Below are 13,351 nucleotides of genomic sequence, written 5' to 3' on the forward strand. Positions count from 1 at the left end.
GGACATTTCACTCAAACACAGGAGTTGGGAACTGTCTATTTTCACTGTGTATCTCCTGTCTTCTGAAGCAGTCATCTTGGTCCTGTTCCCCAAGCATGTCCTGAGCAAAGAATCAGGATTATTCTGTTTGTTTTCTGTTTTACTGACTTTCTATTGCCTATTGGCAATGTTTCAATAGAAAGATGTTAAATTTACAAAAGAAAAATTACGTTGTTAAAGCCAAATTCTACGTTATTTTCTCTCTCTCTCACTAACTTAAAATACCAAGAAAAAATAGCATTCAGAGCTGTGCTTTATATTTTCTTAGACATTTGCTTCACGTTAAAGCATTCTTAAGCTTCATCAGCCACCACATATTATCTGCATTGTAACATGAAACAAAAACTTGAATCAGAGTATACCATATACCTCATTCAGCTATAAAACATGTAAAGAAAATTACAAAAACCCTATGGGAAAAAAATTGGTAGTTCTTTTAAGTTATCACAGACAATTAATTAATTGAATTTGCAGAACATCAATTTATAACTCTGGGTCTAAGGTAGAGACACTCGACTCTTGTCAAACTGCAGCTTATAGGAGCAAGGAACTCAGGTTTTGTGTTCCTTTCTTCACTAAGAATGCAAGGATGGCCCACAATATGATTTTGCTGGCTGATGCAACCATTTCCAAAAACCCAGAAGACACTATATCTCACTTACAGAAAGACTAAAAGTGCCAGAAACAGAAAGTCAGCAAAGAGAAATGCCATGCTACTCTTTGTTCTGCTCCAGTAATATTCCATAGTCCTGCCTAGATGGCCAGGAATTGGCTAGACGGCTGGTTAATAGGTGGTTTGGGGTTTAAATCAGTTGTGGTTGCTTTTGCTTGGTTTGTTTCTCAAAGATCACATTGAAGTTATTACAGGAAGCCATAGGCTTTCAAAAGGGGACACAGGACATAAAGTCAGTATTCTCTATTGATAGAGACAAAAGATTTACTTGCTCTGTAAATGTAATACATTCTATCATAAGTGGTAGTGTCCAGAAACATTATCCAGTGAGAATCCCATCTCTCTTCCAACATTCCCAGTAACCTGTTTTCTGTCATTTTCATACTTAGGTTCTACATTATCTCTTCACTGCATTGGTTAATACAGTAAAATAGTGTCCTAACTGGCTATTGCATTTACTTTTGTTGGATTTATTTATTACCACATATATTATGTGGTTATGTTGTCATTAGAAGACAGCTTTGCCCTTCAATAGCAATGAAAAACAGGAAAAATGCAAATATTCTAACACAAAAGGACTTCATGCATCTCGGTTTCCTCTCTAAAAAGGAAATGGAATCACCATGATTTTTCTGGAAAAAAAGAGTTCTAAGAAGGAATTTAATGCCCTTTATTTTGGTCAAGCAAACTTCTCAGCACTAATGTTCTGCTGCTTACATTTTTGCAAAGCTGAAGTACCTTATTGGGGTCACCAATGTAAAATGTGCACATCCGCTTTCCCCTAGTGTTCTTGGTGTTAGACAAAAAATGAATTTTTGTTGCGGGTGGAGTGATGTACTTCACTTGCAAGAGAAGCAACAACATATTTTATTATTATTATTAGACAGTGAGTTAACAAAGTTCAATGGTAAATGTGACAGTGGTTTAACAAGATTCGATGGCAAAGTATACCTGAGTATTTACTGCACAGAGGACGGAGTCAGATGAAACTGTCAGGGAGACCCTCCCGTTGAGTCATGAGGTTCAGAAAGGACCCCCTTGCATTCTAAACTCCTTCTCAGCAGGGAGTTTAGGTGTGGCTGGATCCAGACTTAGTCCCAGACTTGGTCAACGGTTTATGTCTAAAGGATTATATTTGTACAATCAAACCTTTATATCACTTAGCTAAGAGTTCAAAGTTTCAGCGCGCTTATTCCCAATTCACTTACTGAGTATCTGACGCAACAAGGATTCTCTCAACCTCGAGGAGTAACCTTGAGAGGTGTCCCTACTCAAGGGGAGATCCTGGCGTGCAGCCCACTGCTGTGCAAGAGAGCTCAGCAGGCCCTGGGCTGTCCACTATTTATGGAGTAAGATGATTGATTTATAGTCATAGTTGTATACCAGCCATACTTCAGTTGGTGCATGCTCAACTAGCCCTCAGCTATTGTGTTGTTATCTGTCTTCCCCGAATCCACTTTGAGCCGGATGCACCCATCACAACCAGATCCATCCATTACGATCACCACTGGTGGTTATCACCCGAGCAGGGTTACGGGAAATAAAGCTCAGGTTGGGGGTGGGGGGACCATACCATCACAATTTTCAACATGCATACATCTGTTAATTTATGCAAAATAGTAGGCATTATTTTGTCTGTTTTCATTAATTTATTAAAAAATGCTTAACTAATATTTATTTTAAAAAAACCCCAACAACGTATTCTATACAATAGCACCAGTAAGGTTCCATAAGAGTGTTTATAGTCAAAGTAATTTTGAAAATGTGTTTGTTAGTGAGGGGAATAATCGTGACTTTTTGCAAATTTCAGTGGACAATTTACAAACAGAATGATATGGTTACAGACTGGGGCATAAAATCAGGAAGTGCGCATGACCCGTGTTCCACTCATAAAGAACTGATGAACAGGGAGTACTTATGGTTATCATTTCAGAAGTGACGCTGGGTTTGTTTGCTTAAACTCTTAGACCAGCTACTAGAAATAAAGTACACATTCTAGAAACCATGATATATTCATGGAAAGACTGTGAACAACACATTCTTAAAAGCCACTGCTATAGTAAGAACCTCTCTGGAAAATTTCATATGCATAGTAAAATTCTGAATTAGAGTCTCAAGTTGTATGAACAGACATGTATTCAAACTTTTAAAGAAACAGTTAAGTTTGAATGTGGGTATTAAAAGCAGTTATTCCTGTAAAAACATCTTGGCATAGTCCTGTGAAAAATCCGTCATTGCATATTTCCCTGGAAATGTGTCCCAGAATGAACTGCTAAGGGATGTGCTGCTTTTCTGATGACTTATAAATTCTTTCCTTACTTATGTAGCAAGTTACATCTTTCCCAGGAGGCTGAAAAATCCAATTTCCCTGTAAAGAAGTATAGTTCCTAGGTACCTCAACTAGCTTAGAAATACAAAATATCAATAATATCTGTTAAAATATCTATACCTAGTCGCACTGTTGTTGCCAATGTTTACTTTAAAGATAAAATCATTATATTTGAAAGATTATTTTTTACTATAGCTTAATCATTATGGCATTGTAGACTGAGATACAGAGTCTTTGTGTTCCTTACAGGATGTATGTGCTTTCTTAAAAGTAAAGAAATTATTTATATTGGCACTAACTGGTACTCGTCATAACATTACAAACTATTTTGGGGGAGGGTAGACTGTTGAGTATGTTCCGAGCTTAAAAGGGTACAGTTTTAATATGCAAAAAATATTAAGTTCAGATCAAGTGTAATTTTCCTTCCCATTGCTCTAGCTGATATTAGATGCCACCTGAAGGAAAATCCCAATAGGGCGAGAAAAAACAATTTGAGCAGTGTTAGATAAAGAAAATAATTACAAAGAAGCTACTTTGAAAAGCAGAGTTTTCCTTCTACGTGTAGAGATAATGATATTATTGCCAGCACTTTATGATTTTAATAAATTCCACATTACGTGTAGCACCAAGACCATAGAATATAAAAGCCAGGCTTACTAATAGCCATATGAAGTTGGAAATATAGAGTCTTTAAAACAGATTGAATACTTTAAGTTTCCAAGTTTTACATGTTGTCTGGTAGAAGGTGGGGTTTCTTTCTCCATTAATATTCAGGCATCCTCTGCTATCAGTGAGAAAACATTGAACAGAACAAAATTTTCATGCTACCGTACATGCTTTTTATCACAGGGGCTGTTTACACTGCCTACAGCAGTACCTACTAGTACAGCTGCTGTGAGACAGATTACGTGACACCAGTCATTGGAAAGAAAACTGTGTAATGTTTTTGTCATGGTTAAAAAAAGAGCTTTTGGGAAAACATTATCTTCAGTAGGACTCCCATCTGCATTCAATGCAGCGCATATGTTAGCATAGCTCTATCATGTGGGTGAACTTGCAAAGGAGCAAATGATTTGCAATAGGAAGCATGCCTCAGAGTTACTGTCCTTGGGAAGTTCTGGCAGGGGCTGTCAGAAGTAGATACAAAACACAATGTCCGTTTGGATGACAGGACAAAAAACTTGGAAGATGCTTTCCAAACCCAACAAAGAGGTTTGGTTTATTGTTTCAACTGAGAGATAAACCTCTATTTATCAAACATCATTTTTCAGAATGGAACAAGTTCCTACACCATTTCAGAGGTTTAGTTTTGACAAATGGAGCCAATGTGCTTAGTGGCGTTTGCTGTGCCCAGAGTAGCCTGCTTACAGATAGTGGTGCTGCGTGCTGCTGAATTACTATTTTTTTTTATCCGATAGGGGTTTTTTTAATATATTTTCAACTTTGCATGTCTTTTGCATTCATTCTGTGGGGCATGCTAATACATCATGGCACAAGAGAGATCCCAGGCTGCCTTCTCCATGAAAGAAATGAGGACTGTGAATTTGAACAGCTCATATTTAGCATACTGCCTGGCCTTAAAGCAGCCTGTGCCTATTTCTTTCTCACTGAGGCAACTCTTCCTTGAAGTGGGGAAGTCTATCCCTAACTAGACTGTCTCCAGGCCCTGAAGCTACATGGAGCTGTATCTGTTAATGTAGCTTGTCAAGTGGAGACCTATTGAAGTAAGAGTTGGTGGTGAGGTAAGGGAGCCTATAGACTGAAAGGCAAAGCTTCTGGGTGCCAGGCTGGTGTGCTTGGCTTAACATTCTTCCAGAACCCATGCTTTGTGCATCTTGACCAGCTTTGCAAGAAGCACAACTGTGGCTAAAGGTGGCAGAAGTATCTCTGACCTTGAGGGAGCGTCCATGCATGGAAATTTGCTTGCAAAACTTTCTACTGAAACCTTAATACAACAGTTTTACTTGTATAGCTCCCATGGGTATGATTTTGCCCTGGAAGCAGAGCACGCCACGGGGCTGTGTGTGTGTAACTACAGCACTGTGGCTTTGCTGATACCATTCTGCCAGTGCATTTCTACATACTGATGCACAATCAGAAGCTGAACTTCCATTGATGCTTAGATACTTGTGACCAGTTGGCACGAATGAAATTCAGTAGCCTAAATTACTACCATTGGAAATGAAATGGAGGCTTCTAAGTCTCTAAAACCCTTCTGAAAATGTTGCTTTTACTATATATTATTTTCTAAAGAAATAGTATAAAGTGTTTTCTTACATATTCCCCCTATTTCTTGTCTAAACAGAATCAGCCCCAAAAGTCCTGAAATTCAGCTAACTGTTGGCTTAGAAGAAAACAGTACTTAAAACAAGAGTTTGTAAAGAGAATTAAAGAGGAGACAAGTACGAGCTTTGGTTGTATTATTCTTGGCCTTCCTTAAATTTCCTGCTGATGGGAAACACTTAATAAAAATTATTTTTGATCAGCTGATTTTAAAAGGACAGTTTGTTCAATGCCAAATTAATCCCATTGAGGAACTGGAAGTCTAGAAGATAGGCTATTTGAGGAATTTTTGTTGTTGTTGTTGTTGGGTTTTGATCAGTTTCAAAACAAACACAGGAGGAAAAAAGATCTATGAACCAAAAAGGTCAATTTCTAATTGGCTTTATATCAATAAGAATTGCATCATTTATGATAATCTAGATACACATCAACCAAGTTGTGACTCTTGGCCAAAGGCTTCATGAAAATATTATTAGGAAACCCAAACAATAAGGTCTACCTAGGAATACAGTAAACTTCTTTGCTATATTCTGTATTTTGGCAACAGCCACATGCATGGAATCCACATTAAAGCAATTTCAGTGTTGCTAATACCCTACCAGTGTGCTATGTGGAGATACATGTGCTATTCTGCTGAGTTATACCAGCTTTCTCTGATTTTTCTCTGCCTTTTAAGACTTACCTCCTATTGATGCTGTATTAATTTATTAGATTATGAAGGTGTGCTATAAAATCTTGTATTTTGAATAAGCATTAAATTTCATAGCTGTTCTTCAAGTTATCATATTTTCCCATAATGGAATGAATTTAAGACTAGGCATCAAGTTCCACTTTATTCTAGGTTTAAAGCTGCAGTAGTAGCACTCCAAGTGCATAGTTAGCAGAAATTAAGCTTCAAGGATAATCTGTTTATTTTCACTGTATATTCCCATTCTTGCATCTTAGCTTCATTCTTTGACAGATTACAGACTGGTAGATTTCTGGAGAAATATCTGGCTTTGAAGTAATTTTTTACACTTCCATTGACCTCTCAAGTGCAAAAATCTCATTGAAAGGTTTCAGAACTCAGCATATAAAATTTTGTGGTATATACAAAATTTCAACCCCCAAAAACAAATACCTCCCCAGAAAATACACACATTTTGATAAAAAGCCTTTTTAATAATCATGTGGCTACGTTGGCTTTGTTAGAAACATATTAAACACGCAAGAGAATTAGGACCTGCAGTTAAAGATAGCAGTAGGAACAACAGTTGTGATACGCAGTTGTTGCTATGGGAAGAAACTTCAGTGCAATGTTTAAAGCATAACCACTGCTTAATTTCCAAATGCCCATGTTTCTAGCAAGAAAAAAGCTGAGGAAGCACAAAATTATTGGATAAAGTCAGGACCAAAGATATGACAAAGAATAAATATGTATTTTATCTTTCCTGATGTGTATGAACGAATGGCTTTATAACATTATTATCTATCCCAGCAACTTGTATGGCCAGGATATTGACCCTGCTCCTAATCTAAACATCTATCTTTAAGACAGGTTGGGTTTTTGTTTTGGTTTGGTTTTTTACGTTAAAAACATATTTCTATAGCCCTAAATGAGGCTGTGGAAAGACACTTTGGCGGAATTTGGTTAAGGTTCCGTTGTCATTAATACTTCCTTTCCATTTTGTTTCCTTTAGGGAGAGCAAGGCCCTTTAGGTCCCTATGGTCCTCCAGGACTCCCTGGTGTTGGAGAACCAGGACCCAAGGTAACTCTCAGTAATATGTCTGTTAAAGTGCTAACTGTGGGCAGTCATTTTGTGGATGAAAGTTCTCGCCTGCTGATTTATCAAACTCAAACTCTTATTTAAATGTAAAACTGATGCAATATTGACAGGCTTTTTTATTTGCATAGGATGGAGATAACAGACCTGCCTTTCCAGCAACCCTTAAGTTTTTATTATGATCCCACTGATAAAATAGAAGTCAGAAATAATGCCATTTAAATGGGGGTTAAATATGTGAGATTATTTTCAAGCACTAGCAGATGCTTGCACTAATGAGTAAACCATACTTCAAGGCACAGAAATACATCTCAGTCTCTGTGATACACAGTCAAGTGACAGATTTGCCTTGTTATTTCTTCACTGGGGAACAGGTATTCTTATAGGTTATAAAATTCTCTCTCTCATGCAGCATTTCATTCCTCCATCTTATTTTATTGCAAAAGACTAGAAGGTGGAATCCAGTCTTGCTGATTTGGAAAAGTCATGTCTGCCTATGCTGGCCAGCCAGATCTCCTTTTGGGAAACTGCAAAAGCATCTACATAGGAAACATGACTACTTAGTTTATTAGAGTTTCGTCAGAGACCTACAGCTCAGACTCAAACAAGAAATCTAAATTGGGCAGAACTGGATCTCACCATAGTTCTTCTCGCTGCTAAGTCTTTGGTGTTGCTTTATGCCATTTTTTTCCCTATTTTTTGGAGCCAAGTGCCAGTGTCTAAAATATCTACACTTTTTTTGCTCTTACTGCTCTAATGTGTACCTTCATTGAACTCCTGCATATTTTCTGTGCAGTGGGGCAGACCCTGGAACATAGAGAGGGTTTATCTATCTCAGAAACTAGTAATTTGCCATGTAAAAGGAACAACACTGGGTCATTCCGGAAGGGAAGGTAGTTTATGGAGAAGGAATGTCACTCCCAATCCCTGTACTGCTCTGGGGAGAGATAAAAATCCTCTGTGCTCTTATCCTTGAAGCACATAGTCTTCAGTAAACTGGAGGAATTGTGAAGATTATGACACCTTATAAATAGAAGATACAGAAACTATGCAGTTCCTGGTGTTCCTATGCAACCCCATATTCCACTGAAGCAGGCTTCAATTCGAGTGCCTAGATGGAGGCTACGGTGAGGATCCCTCACACCTGAGCATTCATCCGTCACGGTTGGGTTGTACTGCAACCACATTTTGCCTGACTTCACTCCGTCGTCCCTGTCATCTCTCGGGTCCTGCACCTTTCAGTGGTTACCCCTATGCAAAGTGATAACACCCCTTTGCTGTTGACATGAGGGCTGGAATGCGATCTAGGTGTCCAAGTATTAATGGAAAAGTACTTTCAAATGTTTCTAAATTGTTATTTATGCTTTTTTTACATCAGGAGATATTACACATTTGATTTCAGACCATTCTGGTGACATCGTTAAGTCATCTATATGTAAATGTTATGCTTTTCAAAAGCATCAAGTTGAATTAGGACTGAACTTTCTAATATTCTTTTTCACAAGGGTGCTCAAGGTCAAGAAGGTAAAATTGGATTCCCAGGACCTCCTGGAATTGGTGAGCCAGGATTACCTGTAAGTCAGTGATATATGCATAGGAAGTGGAAATATAATAAAATAAGTCTTAGTGTGTGTAATTGATTGACAGCAGCTCTGTTGGCTACTGATTCCATAAACCACTTTGTACCTAGTCTGACGCAGCAGAAGTGTGTCTGGCTGGTTGCTTTTTCTTCCTGAAATGTATAAAATGTATGATTTTCTCATGTATTTCATTAAAAATCTCAAAGAGATTGTTAATTAAGAAGCCAGAAATGTGGATGGGTGTTAGATTAATCCTAACAGTATTTTTGAAAGTCACTTTGTGGTTGTAAAAGATCATTTTTCTCAGAAAAAAACATAGAAACTTTTTACTTAATGAAGATCATCCTTAAAAACTTTTTATTAGCTTTAAATAATGAAAGATAGCTGAATTTTGTAGAAGAACAGAAAGTATTACAAAAATAATTATTTCTGTACTTATTTAAAACAAAATTGGCATTCTCTAATTTTGTATATTTAACCTGCCATTTTGTATGAAAAAACCTATTAATGATTTTCATTATGAAAATCATAAAATTATATTAAATTATAGGGAATAAGTTTCACAATGGTAAATGTATTTATTATTAATTAATCTACAGGTTCATTTGAGTTTTAAGGGTACAATCTTTAGACATTAATTATGTAATTCAGCATTATCTTATTCTAATCTAAATCCTCCAATTAAGGGTTGCTACACTTCATTTTAATTGCCTGGGCTCAGCCAGCTGTTGTGGAAGCATTTTTACTTACCGGTGTCATAAGAGTTGCAAGAACCTATACTAGCAAGTTAGACAAAATGTCAATTAAAAATGGAATTGCTGATATAGTCTGAATATATTTTTCTTTTCTTACAGGGACCACGTGGCCCTGATGGTCTGCCAGGTGAGAAAGGTCCACCAGGAGAGGGCATTCAAGGCCAAAAGGTAGTCTTACGGAAATTTTTTTTTTTTAACGTTGTGGGCCAAATTTGCAGTAGTGTCTAAGTTATTTAAGGTAACTGATCATTCCACTGGTATAAAATGTCAGCTGATGGATCTTGGTCTTCTGAATCACTGTGCTCTCTGAATATCCCTCCAAGTTCAGAAACTCTATCAAGATAATAATTACAAAAGAGTTGTACAGTCCCTCTAACAGTAGTAAGTTAATGATTCTCTTATTTATGTGTTTAATAAGGTACCTTATTTTGGTAGCATTAATGAGATAAATTGTCTTCTGAAAGACTACTTAGCTATTTATGTTCTGCATTGGAAGAAAACATTCAGGAACTGTTTTCATTCTGTCTTACCATTCTGGGAAACTAAAAGATGGGTTGTATGAGTCTCTGTGGACAGTTGCCTCATTAAGGGCACTTGCTAGGTTAACATAAGTGAACATTCCTTTTTTTAAAAATAAGTACAAACAAGCAAATATTTATGATTAAATCACAACTGGGCTTCCCATCAAAATGTATCTCTCTTTTTTAGTGGATTCAAGATTCTTTAGAGCCTTGAACTACTAAGCAAAGAAGATTTTTCTTCCTTTCATGGAGAAGATATTAGTCGTGTCCTTGCACCAAGTTCAGAACTGTTCTCTCTGACTAATGAACATACTAACACATTTTCAAAATGTAGCTTTCTTCTTCCTAGTATTTCATTTTCTCCTTTTAAAGTCCTGTGTTCAACAACACAATGAGTGCAGATGAGCATGTTATTAATTGTAACTGAATTGCTTTTCTGTAATACTGATAATTCCGTTGACTATTTTTCTTGGGTTTTTTGTGAAGGAAGACTTTTTTCCTCATTATCCTCATTGTGATGACCAGTTTGTCTAGGATGGTGTTCTTTATAAATTCCCAAATACAGTTACAAAACTGTCACATATTTCTAGGGTGAAAAAGGCTCTCAAGGTGTAGCTGGTCTTCCTGGACCTCAAGGTCAACACATCAAAGGTGACAAGGTGAAGCACAGAGTATTTTTCTAATCTTATCTATAGTTAATTATATTTATAGTTAAATTAATGATGAATTATTCACACAATATCACAACAATACAAAGGTATGTTTTATCTGGAATCTGAGGAACTATGCTACACTGTTCCATGCAGCTCCGTAGGCTGCACTCATCTATACAAGTAGCTGAGCCTGTTAATGTTAACCGAGAGCATGAAGGACTATATTCTATGCAGCTGGGAGTATGAGGGAAGAAATGGGACTTCTTCCTCCTAAATTTTTTTCAACATTGTATTTGAAATATTTAAAATTTTACTTAAATATTAAAAAAAATGTAAGAAAACCTTTGAGCCATCTAACCTAATTGACCTGGAACAGGCAAAGAAACACTCTGGCTTTTGAAATTTGTTAGCTTTTTGGTGCCCAGTCCCCCAAAGAGGGATCCAGAACAATTTCTATTCCTGTGGCCTGATGAGATTGCAGTCTGTATCTTGTGCATCCCCAGAGAGCGGCTGATGCAACAGGCCCAGGTGTCCTACAGAGCAGAGGCAATGATTCCAGATTTTCCATCTCATGATTTAGTGTCATAGCCCTCCTCCTACTCCCCGTTGTTTTCCTTCCCTCCTGTCTCCATGACTCCTGCTCTCCTCATTGGCCCACACTCAGCTTCAGTGAGAGTAGAGAACAGCACTCCCATCCAAAGTCATTGACAGCTTAGTCAGCAAGGGGTGCTTTATGGGTGTGGGAAATTTAACGTGAACTTACTTATCTCACTGTCCAGTCAAATGGCTCTCCAAAATCTTCAGAGCAACCTAGGTGGTGTGGTCTGATTTGGCCTGTCTGTGAGACATATGCTTGGTGACCACCTGCCAGATCATCTTGCTCGAGGCCTTAGTTAGAAGAAGATTGGCTATCTGTGCAGGAATAAGTCATCTTATTCCCATGTCTGTATAGGAAAAATGCAGTGATGGCCAGGACAGTAAGTGTTTGGGACCAGTATTTACTTATTCAGTAAATAAGTATTTCTGGCATAAGTGAAACTATTTTTTGTTTTCTAGGGACTGGTGTCACACCTTGTTGGGTCTGTGCCACTTCCAATACCCACATGAGTTCACCATATGCCTCTATTCCCATAATTCCCTCTGCCATAATTCCTCTATTTGCTCCCCAAGTGCTGTACAATACCATTACAATACCACATGGCAAAGATTTTTCAAAAATACTCTCTAGCTGCTCTGTTTACACCTGCAAGTTTTTCTTCTGAGTGTTGTGCAAGAAACTGTGTGTATTTCCATGCAAGAAAATCTTTAAAATTAATGTCAGTATGTAAAGATAAGCTATGGATCCTTCTAATAATAAAGTTACAGCTGTGATCATCTAATATTATAAATGAGATAGAGTTTGTAGGTAGGAAGGTGTATTATTTTTATTAGATCAGTTGCCATAGGCAGACTTTCAGGTATTCCAAACACATTTAACTCAAATAGAAGCAGCAAACTTCAAGATAATACAGGTTGGAGACTCTTGCTCTGTGTTTAGTTTAAATATGTTAATCAGCTGGCATGGACTATTGCAATTTAGCTCTCAGGAATACTTTTTGTATAGGGTGAACAAGGCCAAGTAGGACCACAGGGCCCAGCTGGACCACCAGGAACAGGCTATCCAGGAAGCCAGGTAAGTCTACATTTTGGACATGTAACGAGCATTTGCATGTAGTTTTTGTTTTATACCTTATCAGAGCTCTAATTTTGATGTGAAGACATTAAAAATCTCACAGTGATTTTTCATTTTAAAAAGTATCAAAATAGTCTTTAGGCAAAGCTTGTAAATATAAGTGATTTCAACTGATCTGAATGGTCTTAGAATCAACCAAACAGAAATTTGGTCTAATATGCATAATAATTTGCATAGAAGATAAATCAGATATATTGCTTCATGATGACATATAGGTAAGAGTTTCACAAGGTAAGAATCCAGCACTTCTGAATTTCAAGCCGTTTGAAGCTTGAACACAGCCTTTAACAGGTGAATACAGAAAAACTGAAACATCCCAAAAGATCTCTTGGGTTATGTTTTTTTGGAAAGAAGATAAAAGCTCATGCTTCCACCATACTATGCCAATGAATCAGGGCTTAGATGCAGATGCTGAGACACTTCCTCTTTGTTTTCTCCCTAAACAGTCATTACACTTGGATACATCAGTGAAATCCACAGGATAGTGACAAAGGAAAAATAAAATAAAGATCTCAGAACTAAGCCTGAGGACAGATAAGCAAATTGTTTCCTTTTAAAGATAAGATAAAATAGTTATTAACTGAAAGACGGACACGTGGTGAATTTCACACGTGGAAAAGTGTAATGCACTAACTCATTTATTTTGCTTTGTAGGGTATACAGGGTCCACAAGGAAACCCTGGGGCAAAAGGATCTAAAGGCTTGGGTCTGCCAGGTCCAAAGGTAATGATTCAGATATTACTGTTTAAAAATAGCACCAGCAAGAAACAACAAGCTACCTATCTTTGCCAGGCTTTTCAAGAGTGTGTTTGATGAGATGAAAATGTAACCCTTCACTGGAGATAACAATTTTGAATCTTTGAGGGAAAACCACCCACGTTATCAAGGTGTTCCCCAAATGGAGCATATGGCTTTTGCTTAGCATCAGCCCTTAACCTTTGTGAATGTGGATTTAGGCTCTAAATGAACACAAATTTATAAACAAAGTATCTTTCAGACGTGTTTATATCAAATGAGTTTGGT

General features: G+C 37.3%; 1 protein-coding gene across 7 annotated transcripts in view; it reads left to right on the top strand.

Annotated features, from left to right (window-relative positions):
• Positions 1-13,351, top strand: part of COL28A1 (collagen type XXVIII alpha 1 chain) — a 94,511-nt gene that overhangs the window by 40,825 nt on the left and 40,335 nt on the right. For all 7 annotated transcript variants that reach the window (XM_030009930.2, XM_030009931.2, XM_041122081.1 and 4 more), the window contains 6 exons: positions 7,004-7,072; positions 8,593-8,661; positions 9,522-9,590; positions 10,534-10,602; positions 12,200-12,268; positions 12,983-13,051. In XM_030009930.2, the coding sequence (XP_029865790.1) occupies positions 7,004-7,072; positions 8,593-8,661; positions 9,522-9,590; positions 10,534-10,602; positions 12,200-12,268; positions 12,983-13,051 (414 nt within the window). The remainder of the gene's footprint in view (positions 1-7,003; positions 7,073-8,592; positions 8,662-9,521; positions 9,591-10,533; positions 10,603-12,199; positions 12,269-12,982; positions 13,052-13,351) is intronic.

Source organism: Aquila chrysaetos, chromosome 3, assembly GCF_900496995.4.
Source record: "Aquila chrysaetos chrysaetos chromosome 3, bAquChr1.4, whole genome shotgun sequence".
NCBI classification, from domain to species: Eukaryota; Metazoa; Chordata; class Aves; order Accipitriformes; family Accipitridae; genus Aquila; species Aquila chrysaetos.